The sequence below is a fragment of the Rattus norvegicus genome, chromosome 11 (genome assembly GCF_036323735.1).
Source record: "Rattus norvegicus strain BN/NHsdMcwi chromosome 11, GRCr8, whole genome shotgun sequence".
Lineage (NCBI taxonomy): Eukaryota > Metazoa > Chordata > Mammalia > Rodentia > Muridae > Rattus > Rattus norvegicus.
The window spans coordinates 54,979,604-54,997,775 of record NC_086029.1 but is presented as its reverse complement, the minus strand read 5'-3'; the positions used below and the strand labels follow the sequence as shown (position 1 = coordinate 54,997,775).

Below are 18,172 nucleotides of genomic sequence, written 5' to 3'. Positions count from 1 at the left end.
AGGCAGATAACTGACTGCACATATGATAATACAGGAAGCAAAAGAGACAGAATTTTGTTGTTGTAAAAATATAAAAATAAAAATGAGTAGTTGTCTATTTCCCCACTCGGTCCACACCATGGTGTCCCAAGATATCTGCTAGATATCTTGGCGGACACACATCTCAGCCGCACACTTTCTTACACTCAAACCCTCACATAAAAGAACACACAACACAATAATCTTTGACCCAATTGGTAAGATATAATTGCCCACTTAAACATACAAAGCCCGGTACCATCCATCCTTTAGGAACATTGATAACAACCTGTAAATACACAGAGCAGAATCTTAACATTACCTGCCATGGCTTCTCCCCCCTCTGTCTCTCCTCCTATCTGTCTCTTCCCCTTCCTTCAAACTTCTCTCCCGCTCATCCTTCCTTCTCCTCCAATGACAGGCCTCCTTCTATCCTATACCTGCCCCTCACCTGTACTTTACAAATTCAATGGGGAGGTGGTTCTGGTGAACTCACCTGAGTTCTGAGTACCTGACTAGGCAGCTGTCTTTGGGGCAGTGGAATTAGCATCAAAATACAGATAACTTCAGGGCAAACCACAACATTTCCCCCTTTTTTTCCAGTTAAAAAGCCTTTTCACTTATATATAAATTGAGTACAATTATTACCATTCTACAATTTATAAAACATACCATATACTCAACACCCAGTCCATGACTATATCAGTTAAACAGAACATTTAGTTATCCATTCCAGCTTAAGAGAGGCTTACAACCTGTATTATATCTTGGCTAGCTTGTATTCTATCTGATAACTATCCAATAAAATATGTATATTTAGAGTTAAACAGCCAGATAGGCTATGAGACTATAAGCAGTCTTCGACCCTGTCAGAAATCTGAGAATGACCAAATATCTATACACAAAGGAAGCCTAACACGGCTTCCAGAACTGAGAGGTTGTAGAGACAAATCTCCACTAGCACAGTCCCCTGTTAGTAACATGTGAGCGTAAGTCTTCAGCCTTCTGGCCCAAAATCAACTGACAGACTCTTGAACTGTAGATTTTGAAGAGCTGATCACCATGTCTTGGAAGGGTTTATCAGTCAACAATTCTGCATAATTTGTGCTTTTCTGGACACTATTAGTTTGCAGATGGAAACAGGCAGTTTTGTGTAGTGGCTGCCTAGTCACAAAGTATTGCCTCACCTGGAGGTAGAGATGTTCACATTCTTCATTAAATCTGCCAAATGGTAACTGTTAGGAGAAGATATGTCTCAGCAAAAGATAAATAACTTTAAATCTCAAATTTTGTGGATTTCTGACGTTTTTGAAAACCATCTATCTACATAAGACAATCTGGACTGTTGTCTCCATATCCTAAATTTTATCTTGAAAGTACTCTCACAACCTCAGAGCTATGACTTTGCTATTTGAATCTTAACTCACAGGCGTAATCAACTTAGAAGTTTGTAATGACATCAATAGAAGGACTGGCTCTAAACCTTGTTCTTTTAAACCTTTTTGACAAATAAATTCTATACCAAAACAAAGATATGATTTAAGCTTAGTTACCAAATGAGATTATGACTATACAATTCAATCTAGCTAATTCCTCCCTGTTAAATTCCAACCAATTTTAAGTACCTCATAAAAACAACTTTAGGATAACCACTTTCAGCCCCCCAAAGTCCACGGAATTGGGGCGACGACTCCTCCATAACTTCTTCAAGCTGTACATGGGTGTTGAGATATCCTTAGGGGTAGGGGGTAGGAAGAATGAAGCAAATGCTGTAGCAGGATGTGTCCTGACTGGACCCAGCTGAAAGTTCTTGAGACCAGGATTCCAAGAAGGCACACTCTGTAAAATACAACTCTCAAGACAAAAGTTTAGAATTGAGATATCTTTTTGTTTGATTCTCCTGAATAAATTTTTCAGGTGGTCTACCTCTATCAAATCTGATCAGTATGACTCTGTGAGATTTCTAGAGCCTAATCACACTTTTTAAAAACACAAAGACAAAAATCTATCTCCCAAAATACTGTGTTCCTTAGTCTGAAACCAGAAAAGCTTGTATCTTGCACTCCCTCCCAGAGTAATAATATAATCATAAAACTCAAAGTCACACCCATAATGAAGACTAAACAATTTTTTAAAAAGGAAGTAAGCTAAACAATGAGCCTGATAGGCTTTTGTACTCTATGATATCAGGAAATTAACCCAAAATTCCCGTGGAGCCTACGTTAAGAGAATTCGAGCTTCCTGTTGTGGTAAATATCAAAAGTAACCACAAACCCTCGCTAGCTGGCATCAATGAGCCATATGGCCTTTAGCGGGGTAATTCATAAAACAAACCAAATACCTTTTATCAATTTCAGTATCAATAAGCAACAAATCAAACCAGGACTTTAGCCCAAAATATCTCAATCTATCAAACTCTCTACCCGCAGCCACAGATTTTTATTTAACCTTAATATCTTCTATAATATATGTCTGCATTCACTCTCCCTAGTGTTACAGACATTTATCACAACTCTCTACTTGGAGTTAGTGGGCAATTTTTCCCTATCTAAGTTCTGAACCATCGATGAAAATCCCCAAATGATTCCACCACGTGATTCAGGTAATCTCTGTACTCTCCTTAAAACAAACTTAAACACCTTCTATCAATTCTAAAACCAACAAACAACTTAAAACTCAGGACTTTAGCCCAAAATATATCCAGCTGTTAAGCTCTCTACCCAGAGCCACAGATTTTTCTTTAACCTTAATAACTTCTACAATATATGCCTGCATTCACTCTCTCCGGTGTTACAGACATTCATCACAACTCTCTACTTGGAGTTAGTGACTAATTTTTCCCTATCTAAGTTCTGAACTGTGGATGAAAATCCCCACCTGATTCAGGTAATCTCTTTACTCTCTTCTTTCTAAAAACAAACTCAATCACCTTTTAATCATACCTGTAATTAAGAAGTAGCTTGTCTAACTAGGATTTCAACCCAAAATTCCCATGGAGCCCACATTAAAATGAATATGAGTATCCTGAAAGACTTTCTAAACAACTTTCTTTAAAAAGCAGCTTTTAATCTCTAACTCTCTGATCTGCCATTACTTCTCACACAGCAGGGAACCTACAGCCTGCCAGCCCAGGTGGCTTCCCCATTTCTTTGTTTGAATTTCCTCACTTAAGATATCACATGACTTAACATGGCACCGGCCTCCTCTTACTTAGAAAATAAAAACTTTCTCTCAACTCTCAGGATTACTAGCAGATTCTTGTCTATCACCTTGGCTCGCCATCTGTTGTTGTAAAAATATAAAAATAAAAATGAGTAATTGTCTATTTCCCTGCTTGGTCCGCACCACGGTGTCCCAAGATATCTGCTAGATATCTTGGCGGACACACATCTCAGCCGCACATTTTCTTACACTCAAACCCTCACATAAAAGAACACACAACACAATCTTTGACCCAATTGGTAAGATATAATTGCCCACTTAAACATACAAAGCCCGGTACCATCCATCCCATAGGAACATTGGTAACAGCCTGTAAATACACAGAGCAGAATCTTTTTTTTTTTTATTATTATTAACTTGAGTATTTCTTATATACATTTCGAGTGTTATTCCCTTTCCCGGTTTCCGGGCAAACATCCCCCTCCCCCCTCCCCTTCCTTATTTGTGTTCCCCTCCCAACCCTCCCCCCATTGCCGCCCTCCACCCATAGACTAGTTCACTGGGGGTTCAGTCTTAGCAGGACCCAGGGCTTCCCCTTCCACTGGTGCTCTTACTAGGATATTCATTGCTACCTATGGGGTCAGAGTCCAGGGTCAGTCCATGTATAGGCTTTAGGTAGTGGCTTAGTCCCTGGAAGCTCTGGTTGCTTGGCATTGTTGTTCATATGGGGTCTCGAGCCCCTTCAAGCTCTTCCAGTTCTTTCCACAGAGCAGAATCTTAACATCACCTGCCAAGGCTCCTCTCTCTCTCTCTCTCTCTCTCTCTCTCTCTCTCTCTCTCTCTCTCTCTCTCTCTCCTCCTTTCTAGGCATTGGAAATCTTGTAGGTAGACTAAATGAATTTGGATTCTGAACATGGCCCTAAATCCTATGATTTAAGGGCCAAATTTGTAGCCTTTCTCTGAAGGGCAGAGAAAACTATTGCAGAGGTGGGGCCTATTGAGAAACGTGCTGCTTAGGACATCTCCTTACAGGGGGATCATGAGGCTGCTGTCTTTTCTTTCTCTATCTTATTCCCGAGCATTACATAAAAGGGTTTCTGGGTGTTATGGTTTGAATGAAAGTTTCCCCCAAAAGATCATGTGTTTGATTACTTGGTTCCCAGCTGGTGGCATTGTGGTTTAAGTCATAGAAACTTTTGGAAATGAGCCCTGTTTGGAAGATATAAGGCCACTGGGGCAGGGCTGAATGGTAGCAGACAGTTCTGGCCTGACCTCCCTGTTTCCTAGTCAGTGCCATTGGAGAATTTCAGCATCATACTTTGTGTGTCATGAGCCAGCTTCTCACTACTCTGCTTCATCCTGAGAGTTTATTTCTTCCAAACAATAAGCTCTATTCCTGTGTGCTGTCTTTGTTATGTAAGTAAACTGGGGATTCTCTTCTTTCTGCTACTAGCTTACTCTACAATCAGAGAGACCAAGGGCATGTGCTGCCATGCTTAGCTTCTGTGTGTCCTAGGGAATGCACATGAAAGTCCTCACATTTTACAGGCAGATCTGTACCATCCTGGTACATGAAACTGGGATATGAAACAGCCTGTACTCATACTCTCAAACTCTAGTAGAAGAGTTTCACTTTTTCCTGCAGGGAGCCCTCTTGTCCTCAAGGGAATTTCAAATTTCTACTCCCTCTGTCTTTGGAATAAGAAGAGAGTGACACAGCCATTGGTTCTTATACTTCAACTGTATATAAGCCACACTCACTGAGACTTGGAAACAGAGCCTCTGAAATGAAAGAGTTGGGAAAAAGATTGCTGCTTTTGTTGCCGTTGGTCCTGTGAATTTAGAAGGTTTATTCTGTTTTATAATATTTTTAAAATTTATTATTGAAAACAGTTTTTGAAATTAAAATATAATTATTTTTCTTTATTCCTTCCCTTTCCTTCCTCCTACCCTTCCATCGCACTCCACTTGTTCTCTTTTCAATCTTGAAGAGCTAATGCTTTCAGAGATCATGTGCCATCTCTCTCGCTATATAGGTAAGGTAGAAATAATTCTTATATTTTAAAATTTTAGATGAAAGTAAAATATTGTACAGATGTATTAATTAGAGTAAATTAATATAAAAACAGCTAAATGAGATAATAGTGACAGAATCCTGTTATTCTATTTTCTTAAAACTTGAAAAATTACCGATGATATAAGAATGAAGTTTTGATGAATTGACTTGTCTAGTATCCTACTGAGTGAATCATAATGACTATTTTATGAGGTAGAACTTATAAAAACGTTACAAAGAGATTTAAATAATCAAGCTGTGACTCTTACATGAGAAATAGTCCTCATTGTCTTGATAAATGACCCATTGTGTTTCATTAATAATACATTGTGATTACTTTTTTGGATTTAAGATTAACTTTATATTTTTTACTGTGTCTTACAATATTTTTTGCTATATGTATATAAGTAAGATGCATGCACATATAAATATATGTGTGCCAGGAAATGTTTGACTGTTCTTTTTAGAACTTATGGATTAACAAGAATCCACCCATGAAATAAGTTGATCAATGTCACTTGTTCAGTGCTTGGAATTGTGTAGAGGGGACACAACTCCAAATGAAACATCCTGGCACTGGAGTTACTGGTGGTGGTCATTTATATTACCTTAATCAGGTTTCTGTGGAGGGAAACACTTTCAATGTAAGCACAATTTTAGATTAAATCTTCTTCAATCATTGTCACAAGACCATAGTAAAATTTAAATTTTTTGTACGACTATGACACTTACCTCATGACCTTTGATACGTCTGTATGAATAATGACATATGACCGAAGTGAAGCAACTTCACATACCAAATCTTTTCTTTTTATTAGTGGTGGCAGAGTATTTGAGATATATGCTTTTAGCGAGTCCAATGATATGTATTAGAAAATTTAGTATTCATGTTGCCTTCGTGTATAAGGATAAACAACAATGCTATGGGAAAGACGGGCAGCCTATGCTATCTCTCTGAGAACCGCATGACTTGTAAAGCAAAGACTTAAATTAGGGCTTTTACGTGCATTCAGAATTCATGGCTAAAACCATAGCTAATAGAGAAGAAGTTGACTGGCGATGTTGATGCTTTTAGGGTGAAGACAAATCTGTGCACCAATCTTCCAATGCCGTTCTTTTCATGGTGTTCAGCCTGTCCTCAATCGTTTGCTCTGTTCCTTTGACTGCTCTGCCTTAACCACATATTTCTGTTCTTTGCCCATTTTATTCTTTCCTTGTTTTCCTAAACTCACCGTGAGTTGCTTTTCAAGGTTTTCTGTCCAGTTTTATTGATTCCCTGATCTCCTCTCTGTAAAGTTTATTAAAATGATCTGCAGTTAAATGAGTTATATCTGATCCAGGCAGAATGCAGATTCATTTTTTTTTAAATCAAAGTTTTATTCTGGTGCAAGTTTCAAATTCACTAAGAAATGTGAAATTATTTCGAATATGAAGGGAAACTCCTGCTACGGAAGTGAGAATATGGCATTGTTAACAGCACTAGGTATATCTGGTGGGTGTTAACCCCTTCCTATTTCTCCTTCCTCTCTGCCTTTCTAAGTTTGACTTCCTTAGCTTCTCCAGAGCCCCATGTCTTCCAGTATTCGATAGATCAGGTAGCTGAGGTCACAGGATATTCTTCTAATATATGGCATCTCTTGGTCTCTTTCATCCCCAAATATCTTCAGTTTTCTGCCTCTACTGAAATTCTTCAGAAACACTTTGTCTCTTGCTGTCTCTATTCTCCTCCTCCAACTTCAAATTCTTTGGGGATATGCGGACAGGATTTTCTTCAAAAACCATGGATATATCACTTATTCAGGTCACCAATGAGCTCCATTTTACTAAATCTGCTGGCAGATTTTAACATTTGCCTGTGCAGTGCATCAGAGAGGAAAACCCCTCCCCAGAAAGTCTTTCTCCACTGGGCTCTGGCACAAACCCAGAGTGCAGATTCTTCCTGTTCCCAACATTAGAGCACATTTTCCCACTCCCAGGCTATCTGTTCTCTGATGTGCTTTGAATTCCATCACACGAGAGAGAGTTGTTCCCATGAAAGCCACCAAAATCTTCACATTCTCTGCACTCAAGTAGCTCCACCAATTTCTTGTTCTACCAGAGCCTTTATTTTGGTGTTTGCACCCATCTTGGAGGGCTTTTGTTGTTTTATTTTTTGCTTATTTTGTTTTTTGAAGACTTGTGTTTTCTTTATAACTACAAGTTTCAAATTTTGAGCCCCAAGTACGCTCATAGAATTTTTTTTCAGATTTAATTTGACTTTACTTTTACTTACTCACTTTACATACTCGTCAGTGCCCCTTCAGTCACTCCCTCCCCAAATTTTAACCCTTCTTCCATTTCTCCTCTGAGGAGGTGCCCCCCTGGGTATCCCCTCCACTCTGGAACTTCAATCTGTGCAAGGCTAGGCACTTCCTCTTCCACTGAGGACAGACAAGGCCACCCAGCCAGAGAACATAACCCAAGTACAGGCAACAGCTTTTGGGATAGCCCCCCACTTTAGAATTTTTGCTCAATATTTTTTCCTAGAATCTTTTGCTTCTTTTGCTTAATTTAGGGACCAAGGTTAGAATACTGAACAATTTACATAGAACAGCACTGAGGAAAGAGATTGAAAAATAAATACAAAGAGGGGAAAGCAAGGCAGTCAATGCACAAGCCCCAACCTTATCCCAGGGCTATATAAGTAAGAGCCCCCACTATTGCTGTTAGCTTGAGATGTCACCCATCAGCCAGACAAATGCCATTAATGTGGTGCCACATACATTTGGTCGGTTCTTATAATTGTTGCCTTGCTTGTCTTTGAGATTCAGTTTCTTTGTCTTTGTCGCTCTGTATTTCTTAGTAAGTATTTCACAGCATGCATGTGTGGTTTGATTTGGAAAGCTTCGATTAAACCCCCTAATTTTCCGTCTAGGTATAGGAGGTGTGAGAAGGTGAGTTTATAGCCTTTTGGGCTTCTTGAGTCAATAAAAGCCCTCAATTAAAAATGTTCATGAATTAGAGACTGATTCTATGTGTCTATTGAATAAGTGAAATCTACCCACAATACAGGTTCTTTAACCTTTCAGTGTTCTCTCTTTTCCTCCACATATTTTTTCTTACATTCTCTGTGGAGTAGGTTAACCATAACTCGGCTTCTTCCTTCTCTATTTGCACCAAGCCATTGTTTCATTTAGAGTTTAATAAAGACATAGAACTAACTATATTCCACTTGGATGTTGAGCAGACAATCTTTCCTGGAATTTTTTTTACTTGTTATTTTTCATTTTATCAAAAATATATTCTTTTTTTCATATAATATATTCCAATTACAATTTCCCATCCCTCTATACCTCCCAGTTCCTCCCCACTTGTCCTCTCATTTGGAGCTACTCCTTTTCTTTATCTCACAGAAAAGAACAGGCTTCTAAGAGATAACAAGAAACCACAAACTAAAATATGAGAAAACAAATCTTATTACATTGAAGTTGGACCAGACAAACCAACAGATGGAAAAAAGCCAAGAGAAGGTAATGGAAGCAGAGACCCACTGATCACACATTCAGGAATCCTATAAACTGGGTCATAATACACAGGCCAAACAGTGCAGATCTATGGAGACCCTGTGCATGCTGCATCTGTCTCTCTGTGTTCATATGAGCTTTGCTCTTGCTGATTTAGAGGGCACTGTTCCTTGATTGCTAAGGTGAGAAATTTGATGGGGTAACCCCCTTTGGTGCTGTGTGTTACAGGCAATTCTCATTCTCTTTGATGGTCACTGATCTGACTGAGTCAGTGATGTATGATCACTATGATTTACCTCGCTTCGTTTGATTCCACTTATATAACCAAATCTTAGTTATCACGTATACTGAAAGCTCTTGAACCTGCGTAATCATCACCCTATCAGGACACCTGCCTTCTAATGTGTGGACTAAGCAATACACTTATCTTGGCTTCAGCAAAGATTTATATTAGAGAATATATTACTAATGCATTTTTGTAATTGTCTTTATTGCTACACTCATTCTTAACCATGTATATTTTATATAAAATATCCTTGTAGGACACTAATATGGTGAATTTGTTTGGCAGTCTTTCAATAGTAGTTGTGTCTGGGTTAGGGTCCCTTACTCCAGCATTATTCTTGAAAGCATTGTTGTGCCCTGAAAATATTTATTTAAAGGTGTATCTGTAAAAATCATTCTGTATCATGTGAATCCCATTAGAAGTTAAATCCTAAGAGATGAAGTGCAAATCCCTTTATGAGTCACTCAATGTAGTTTATACTTCAGTATATTCCAATAGCTTTATTCATATTCATCTACCACAGACAGTCAAAATTTCCAGTGTCCATGTGCTTCTCAACTAATGTAATTGAAAAATTTGTTATTCTTGATTCCCAGTAGTCCTTCTGTTATGGAATTATACAGGTTATGAGGGGATTTTGATATATTGTTTCATCCCTAGTAGCTCCTTCAATATTCATGTAAATCTTTCCCAGTCACTACCTATCTTACATTCATCACATTTAATTTCAGGAGACAGTCAATGACAGCATGGAAAAGAAGAATGAAACCCTATGGTCAGAGTTCATTCTCACAGGCCTCACATGCCAACCACAGTGGAAAACACCCCTGTTTCTAATGTTCTTGGTAATATACCTCATGACCATTGTGGGGAACCTTGGTCTGATCACTCTCATCTGGAATGACCCTCACCTTCACATCCCCATGTACTTATTTCTTAGTAACTTAGCCTTTGTGGATACTTGGTTATCATCCACAGTGACACCAAAGATGCTATTTAATCTTTTGGACAAGGGCAAGGTGATTTCTATCGCCGAATGCAAGACACAGTTTTTTTCCTTTGCAATAAGTGTGACCACAGAATGTTTTCTCTTGGCAGCAATGGCTTATGATCGCTATGCAGCTATATGCAATCCTTTGCTTTATCCAGTAGTTATGACCAATAGATTATGCATTCGCTTACTGGCCTTGTCATTTTTAGGTGGCTTTCTTCATGCTGTGATTCATGAAAGCTTTTTCTCCAGATTAACCTTCTGTAATTCAAACATACTATATCATATTTACTGCGATGCTATACCACTGTTAAAAATTTCCTGTACTGATCCTTCTTTAAATTATCTGATGATTTTCATTTTCTCTGGTTCAATACAAGTGTTTACCATTATGACTATTCTTACGTCTTACACATTTATTCTCTTTACAATTTTAAAAAAGAAGTCTGACAAGGGTGTAAGGAAAGCTTTCTCTACCTGTGGAGCCCATTTCTTGTCTGTATCTTTATACTACGGGCCTCTTCTCTTCATGTATGTGCACCCCGCGTCTTCAGAAGTAGATCCTCAAGACATGATCCTCTCTTTGTTTTACACAGTTATAGTCCCCGTATTAAATCCAATGATCTACAGCCTCCGAAACAAGCAAGTCATAGATTCTCTGAAAAAAATGTTGAAAATAACGATTTAGATCTGATTAATATCGACTAATTTTATTAAAATTCACAATATTTTAGAGTCTAATATAAATATTTTTCATTTAAATAATTTTGAAATTATAAATATTGGACAAGATTATTGAATTTCATTTAATTATACAATTATCTCTTTAATAAATTAATAGATATATGTATTCACTGTTCATATGCATACATGTTCTTATATCATGATCAAAGCAAAAGTTATTAACCAATTTACAATTTCATGTTATTATGCTATCCATGTACCAAACATTATAATTATTTTATTTCTCTCAAAAACACATGAGTGTGATACTTTAGAGATAAAATTATGTTAGTCAGCATGAAAGTCACGTTTCATTTACTCTATGTTATTGGCAGGTTTGTGTGGGAGTTCATAGAAGAAAACCTCAGGAATCCTGAGAGCCAAAAATATCTTTCATGATATATTTTATGTAAAAGGTGAATATTATTGCTAAAGAAATTTGGCTCATATGTATCACACGTAAATGAGCAAATATCTGAACATAGTCAAAAGAATTAATGAAAAGACAGTCAAAGCTATATAGAGCCAACCAGTATGAAGATGGTCTTAGCTCATTACATTCTTGTATTAAGGCAAGAACTGATTTTTTTCTCTGAAAGCAATCCACAGGTTGACTCATTAAATTCACTGAAGAACTAATTAAGATAAACTTAGAAAAATAAATAAAAGTGGCACCAGAAGAAGAAAATACTTTCATTTTCTCTTAAACTAAACAAAACCAAACACTGAGCTCACAAACCACACATCTGTTCACTTGCCTTGCACAGACAGATAGCTTTGAACAAAAAGTCCTTCAATTCAAATAGTGGTAAGAGAACTTGATTCCATAGCACCTTTTAGGGGTCTGGGAATAAAAATTCCTTGATATTAGTGATACTTTCTCCAGAATTTTTACATATAAGAAATGATCCACCTACAGATCTTAACTTACTATCCATTTATCCAAAATGGTGTTACACACATTTTCATACTGAAACTGATACTCTCATCGTAAAGATCACACACACACACACACACACACACACACACACACACACATGTATGCATATGTGTGTATGTATCTATAATGTTTAGCAATGAAGAGAGGGTAAGCATGAGTGAGTGAGACAGACACAGACACACAGGCAAGTGAGAGATGTCAGTACATGGGAATCGGCTGGAAATTCTGCAAAAAGTGAGAGATATTGGAGCATTCAGTTCAAGATGAAATGTTTTCCTCAAACTCCTCCTCTCATGGTTCAGGAATCTATAAGAAGAAGAGGCAGAAGTTTGAAAGAGCCAGAGGTTACAGATGACTCCAGGAAGATAGTGTGTGCAACATACAAGAGATTTTATACATGAAATCACAGAGACAGTGGCAGTATGTACAAGACCTGCACAGGTTCAGGACAGATGGGTTCCCAGCACTGAGAGGGGGAAGCTGACACTGAGTCACACTCATAATCCAGAAGTTATGTGCACCTGATACACTGGCAAAGGAATCTTCTCCCATAGAGTCTCGCTGGCTATACCAATCACATTCCAGGAGAGGCCCATGCTCGAGTGGTTGTCCAATACAAAAGAAACTCAATGATATTTTTGAGGATGTTCCCCCCCATTTTTATTATTTAGACTTCTTTTGTGTTTTATTGCCCTTTGTTTGCAAGTTTGTAGATGTAGCACCATTTCTTTAGGCACCATTTTATTGCTTTCTTTCTTCCTTCCTTCCTTCCTTTCTTTCTTTCTTTCTTTCTTTCTTTCTTTCTTTCTTTCTTTCTTTCTTTCTTTCTTTCTCTCTCTCTTCCTTCCTTTCTTCCTTTCTTTCTTTCTTTCTTTCTTTCTTTCTTTAGTTCTTTCTTTCTTCCATCTTTTTTTCATTATTTATTTTTACACTCTAGATTACACCCTCCTTCTGCTCCACTCCCCAACTGTTTCATATCCCAAACCTCCTCCCCCAACACCCACCCCACTTCCCACAAGGATGTCTCTACCTCACCAACCCCACCAGACCCATATTTTATTTATTTCTTTTCCACTAGTTTTCATTGGAGTCTCACTGGATATATAAAGCATAATCTAGGCCAAGCCTCATGCCCAGCAGTAGTTGACCAACACAAAAGGAACCCAAATGGTATTTTTATGGACTTTTTGTTTTCTTTTTTGCTTTATTTAGGCATATTTGGGTCTTACCAGTTTTCGTTGCTGTTTGTTTGGTTGGTTGGTTTGATTCTGGCTGCTTCTTTTGTTTGTGTATGTGTTTAGGATCTTCTGTGGGGGATGATTCCTTTGCCCATTGTTATCAGTTGCACATAACTTCTTGATTATGAGTGTGACTCAGTGTCATCTTTCCCCTCTCAGTGCTGGGAACCCATTTGAGGAGGGTTGTGTCTCTCCTTTTGTATTCTATTTCATTTTGTTTATTGTTTTATGTCCTGTTTTGTTTGAAAGCTATTTCCTATCAAGAGGAAATACAGGGACAAAGAGTGGAGTAGGAATGGAAGGAAAGGCCACCTGAGGATTCAACCCATTTGCAGACACCAAACCCAGACACTATTGCTGATGCCAAGAAGTACTTATTGACAGGAGCCTGGTAGAGGGGCCCCCTGAGAAGCTCTGTCAGAGCCTGACAAATACAGATACAGATGTTCACAGCCAACTATTGGACTGAGCATGACCCCAATGGAGCAATTAGGGGAAAGACTGAAGGAGCTGAAGGGTTTTGCAACAATATCAACCAACCAGAACCTCCTCACTCTCACTCCCCGAGCTCTCAGGGGCTAAACCACCAACCAAAGGGTACACATGGCTCCAACTGCATATGTAGCAGAGGATGTCCTTCTCAGGTATCAATAGCAGGAGAGGACCTTGGTCCTGTGGAGATCTGATGTCGCAGAAGAGTTGGATAGTAGTGAGGTGAGGAAGAAGTGGGTGGGTGAGCACTATCATAGAGGCAGAGGAGAGGGGATGATGGGATGGTGGTCTGTGGGAAACTGAGAAGGGGGACAACTTTTGAAATATAAATCAATAAAATAAGCAATAAAAAGAAAGCCAGAAAGTAAAAGAGAGTTATTTATGCCCTTCTTAAAGTCCTCTGTCATTAACATAAGATAAGATTTCAAATCCAAAATGCTTTTATGGTGTTTTTGGATATCCAGTATTTGCTTTGGTGGGAGAACTGGACTCTGATGATGACAAGTAGTCTAGGTTTCTGTTGCTTATGTTCCTGCACTCGCCTCTTACCATTAGGTTGTCTTTGGTGTTGACCTGTCTTGCAGTCTCTGACAGGTTCACACTCCTGTTAATCTGATTTCTTTCCACCAGATCTGGGAACAGAGAGCTGCTCCTGGGTTTATGTGACCTGAAGCCTCCAGGCAGGTTGCTTGGAGCAGAAGTGTTGGTATTACCTCTACTCTCAGGTGTTTAGTTGCTCCTGGCAATTGGCTTTTAGGTCTCAGCACAGGCAGAAACCCAAAGGGTCCTGACCCTGACTGCTCCTGGGTCCTTGTGCCTACTGGGTATAGATGGCATTAGGTGACTTCCCCTTAGGTCAGGAATGTGGGCAGAAAGTATTTGCTTATTCTGATTTCTCAGGAATATCAGCACTTCTGATGGTCAAGCTCTCTCCCTCTTGGGATTTGAGTGCAAGGAGCTCTGGGACTGGTTCAGTTCAGTTTTGGGGACAGGAAGAAACCAGCAGGTTTCTGATGCTGACTGCTCCTATAGTCCTATATCCAGAGACCACTATGCAGGTTCCTCTTGGACAAGGAATGTGAGAAGAAGTGGAAGCCTCCCCTGAGTTTTCAGTATTGTCTGCATTTCTTGGAATTCAGCTCTCTCCCCTATGGAATTTTGGTGCAGGCGAATATTTCTTTAGGTTATTCTCAGTCATTCGATATTCCTCAGCTGAGGTATAGAGCTAAAACTAGAACTCTCACCTGAGGAATATGGAATGGCTGAAAAGTAACTAAAGAAATGTTCAACATCCTTAGTCATCAGGGAAATGCAAATCAAAATAACCCTGAGATTCTACCTCACACCAGACAGAATGGTTAAGATAAAAAATTTCAGGTGATGACAGATGCTGGCAAGGATGTGGAGAAAGCAGAACATTCCTCCATTGTTGGTAGGGTTGGAAACTGGTACAACCACTCTGGAAATCAGTCTGGAGGTACCTCAGAAAACTGAACATTGCAATAACTGAGGAACAAGCTATACCATTGCTGGACAATTACCCAAAAGATGCTCCAACACACAAGATCAACTCAAGCTCCACTATTTTTATACTAGCCTTATTTATAATAGCCAGAAGGTAGAAAGAACCCAGATGACCTTCTACCGAGGAATGGGTATAGAAAATGTGGTACATTTACACAATGGACTATACTCAGCTATCAAAAATAATGACTTCTTAAAATTCATATGCAAAGGGATTATGCTAGAAAATATTATCCTGAGTGAGGTAACCCAATAGCAGAAAAAAAATACATGGTATGTACTCACTGGTAAGTGGATATTAGTCCCAAAGGTTGAATTACCCAAGATACAATTCATAGAGGACATGAAGTTCAAGAAGAAGGATTGTCAAAGTGTGGATGCTTCACTCCTTCTTAAAAGGGGAAGAAAAATATTCATAGGAGGGGATATGGAGGCAAAGTCTGGAGCAGAGGTCAAATGAATGGCCATTCAAAGTCTGCTACACATGGGTATACAGTCTATATATATATATATATATATATATATATATATATATATATATATATACACATACATATATATGGCCACCAAAACTAGATAAAATTGGTGAAGCTAAGAAGTACATGCTGACAGAAGCCAGATATAGCTGTCTCCTAAGAGGTACAGTCAGAGCTTGTCAAATACAGAGGCAAATGCTAGCAGCAAACCATTGAACTCAGAATGGGATCCCCATTGGAGGGATAGAGAAAGGATTGATAGAGCTGAAGGGGCTTGCAACCCCATAAGAACAGCAATGTCAACCAGCTGGATCTCCGAGGGACTAAACCACTACCCAAAGACTATACATGGACTGACCCATGGCTTCAGCTGCATATGTAGCAGAAGGTGTCCTTATTGGGCACCAATGGAAGGAGAAGGCCTTGGTCCTATCATGGCTGGAGCACCCCAGTGTAGGGGAAGGTTAGGGGGTGGGCAGAAAGAGAGGATGTTTGGGAAAGGGAAGACCCTTCTAGAAGAAGGGTAGGAGGATGGGATAGGGGGCTTAGGTCTGGGAAACCATGAAAGGGAATAACATTTGAAATATAAATAAAGAAATATCCAATAAAATTTTAATAAACACTGAAGAATTCCAGTTTAATAAAAGTTGCTAAGACATCATTTTTTTGTACTAAGGTCATGAACAATGAATGTGATGAATGGTGAAAACCCAGAACAATTTGGATTTTATTAGTATCTATATTTGATATTTGAAAAAAGAAAGTAAAAGAGAGTAAATTTAAATTTGTGTTGAATAGGAAGGTAGAGAAGATTTGGTAAGAATTCGCGCAGGTACAAAATTTTCATTTAGCTTCCTATTTTATCATCGTAGTTTTCACTGTACACTTAATTAAATTTTATTATATGTTCTGGAGGGTATATAGGAATAAAGCAATTGTCCAACTACTGATGATGAGTCAGAAATGTGAGGACTATTTTTGAAAAATTTTCAACATACTTCAAGAAATTTCCAGATTTACCCTCCCTAAATGTGTTAAAAAGAAAATATTTTATAGTATCTAAACAGCTTTCCATCATTGAATATGATTTATTTTTTAGACTGTAGGTAACTAGTTCAACATAGGAATTATGATAGTGTAAAATAGGGACTGAACCTCAGTGTTCTGCTTATTTAGATGCAGGGCATGCATACATGAAGAGAAACACAATACAGAGACACACATAGGAGATGGACTCCACAGGTAAAGACAATTTTTATACCCTTGAATCACTTACTTTCTCAGAATGCAAATAGAGTACATGGATAAAATGATAGAACAGTCACTATGGTGGATAGGCAAACTGTACTAGCTAAACCAAACATCAACGAAAAGCTAACAGAAGAATCAGAACAGGAAATCTTTGTTAAAAGCATAAAGTCACAATAAAAGTGATGTATTGCTTTGGAATAACAGAAAGTCTGAATAAAAGTATCTCATATGTTAAGACATGAAGAAAAACACCCTCAAATGATAAAATCACTAGGTAGAAACATTGTCTATTGGTCATAATTATTGGATAAAGTAAAGGTTCACATATAGCTATGTAGCAATCTTAGCCATTGGAATCAAGAGGAAGCACGTGACACTACACTGAAAGCAAAGGAAAACAATATATTTAGCATTCAGAGAGAGAGAGAGAGAGAGAGAGAGAGAGAGAGAGAGAGAGAGAGAGAGTGTTGTGGTCTCAAATGACAAGGTGATCAATGATTCAAAAGACAACCATCAACATAAGTTGAATTGCTGAATGACAAGTACTTGGATGTGAATGTGAGTATCACCTTGGATGAGGCTGATTGGACTAAAATACTCTGCAAAGGAGATGAGGATAGTTATCACAAGTGCCAGGAAGTAGGGACTTTTCACTGGGGTTGATGAGTGAATACTTCTAAGATAAACTTTTCGCTGTGTCACATATTCCTTTTTCATGTTCTTCAGAGTTGTCTGCTGAAATATAAATATATATATATATATATGTATATATATATATATATATATATATATATATATATATATATATATGTGTTGGGGATTTAGCTCAGTGGTGGAGCCCTTGCCTAGCAACTGCAAGGCCCTGGGTTCGATCCCCAGCTCCAACATATATATATATATATATATATATATATATATGTGTGTGTGTGTGTGTGTGTGTGTGTGTGTGTGTGTGTGTGAATATTCGTTATTTACAGAGAATTGTGAGAGACTTGAAGTAAAACTATTCATTTATGTGAATACCCTAAGTATTATTATATACTAATTTATGAAAATTAGTAAGAATTGAGTGAATACTCTGTCTTCATGTGTCATACAAAATATTTTCTAATATGTGCTACAGTACCCATAAAGCTAGCATATGCTAGGATTGAGCTGAGATAATTTCATTTTTTCTCCAATAATTTTCTTTTAGAAAATTACTTTGAATATTTTTATGAAGCTATGAATACAAACAACAGAAACATCCGACTGGAAGTCCCACACCCGCGGATCCCGGCCCGCAGCAGCTCTCTGCTTCCAAACCCCGTGGGAGAGAGACCTCACCACCTGGTCAGGTGGGCACTCCTGAGGCTGCAGAGCGGAGGAGACCACTAACACTGCCCACCCCTGCCCACATCCCTGGCCCAAGAGGAAACTGTATAAGGCCTCTGGGTTCCCGTAGGGGAGGGCCCAGGAGCGGCAGGACCCCTGCGCCTGAGACACCGCCGGAACCTGAAGGAAACAGACCTG

The 18,172-nt window shown here is 38.5% G+C and overlaps 1 protein-coding gene and 1 pseudogene across 1 annotated transcript; one reads left to right on the top strand and one right to left on the bottom strand.

Annotated features, from left to right (window-relative positions):
* The first annotated feature begins 9,774 nt into the window (after positions 1–9,774).
* Positions 9,775–10,704, top strand: Or5h17c (olfactory receptor family 5 subfamily H member 17C). Its single transcript, NM_001000050.1, has one exon. The coding sequence runs from the start codon at positions 9,775–9,777 to the stop codon at positions 10,702–10,704; it is 930 nt and encodes a 309-aa protein (NP_001000050.1).
* Or5at1-ps1 (olfactory receptor family 5 subfamily AT member 1, pseudogene 1) lies at positions 16,343–17,464 on the bottom strand (annotated as a pseudogene).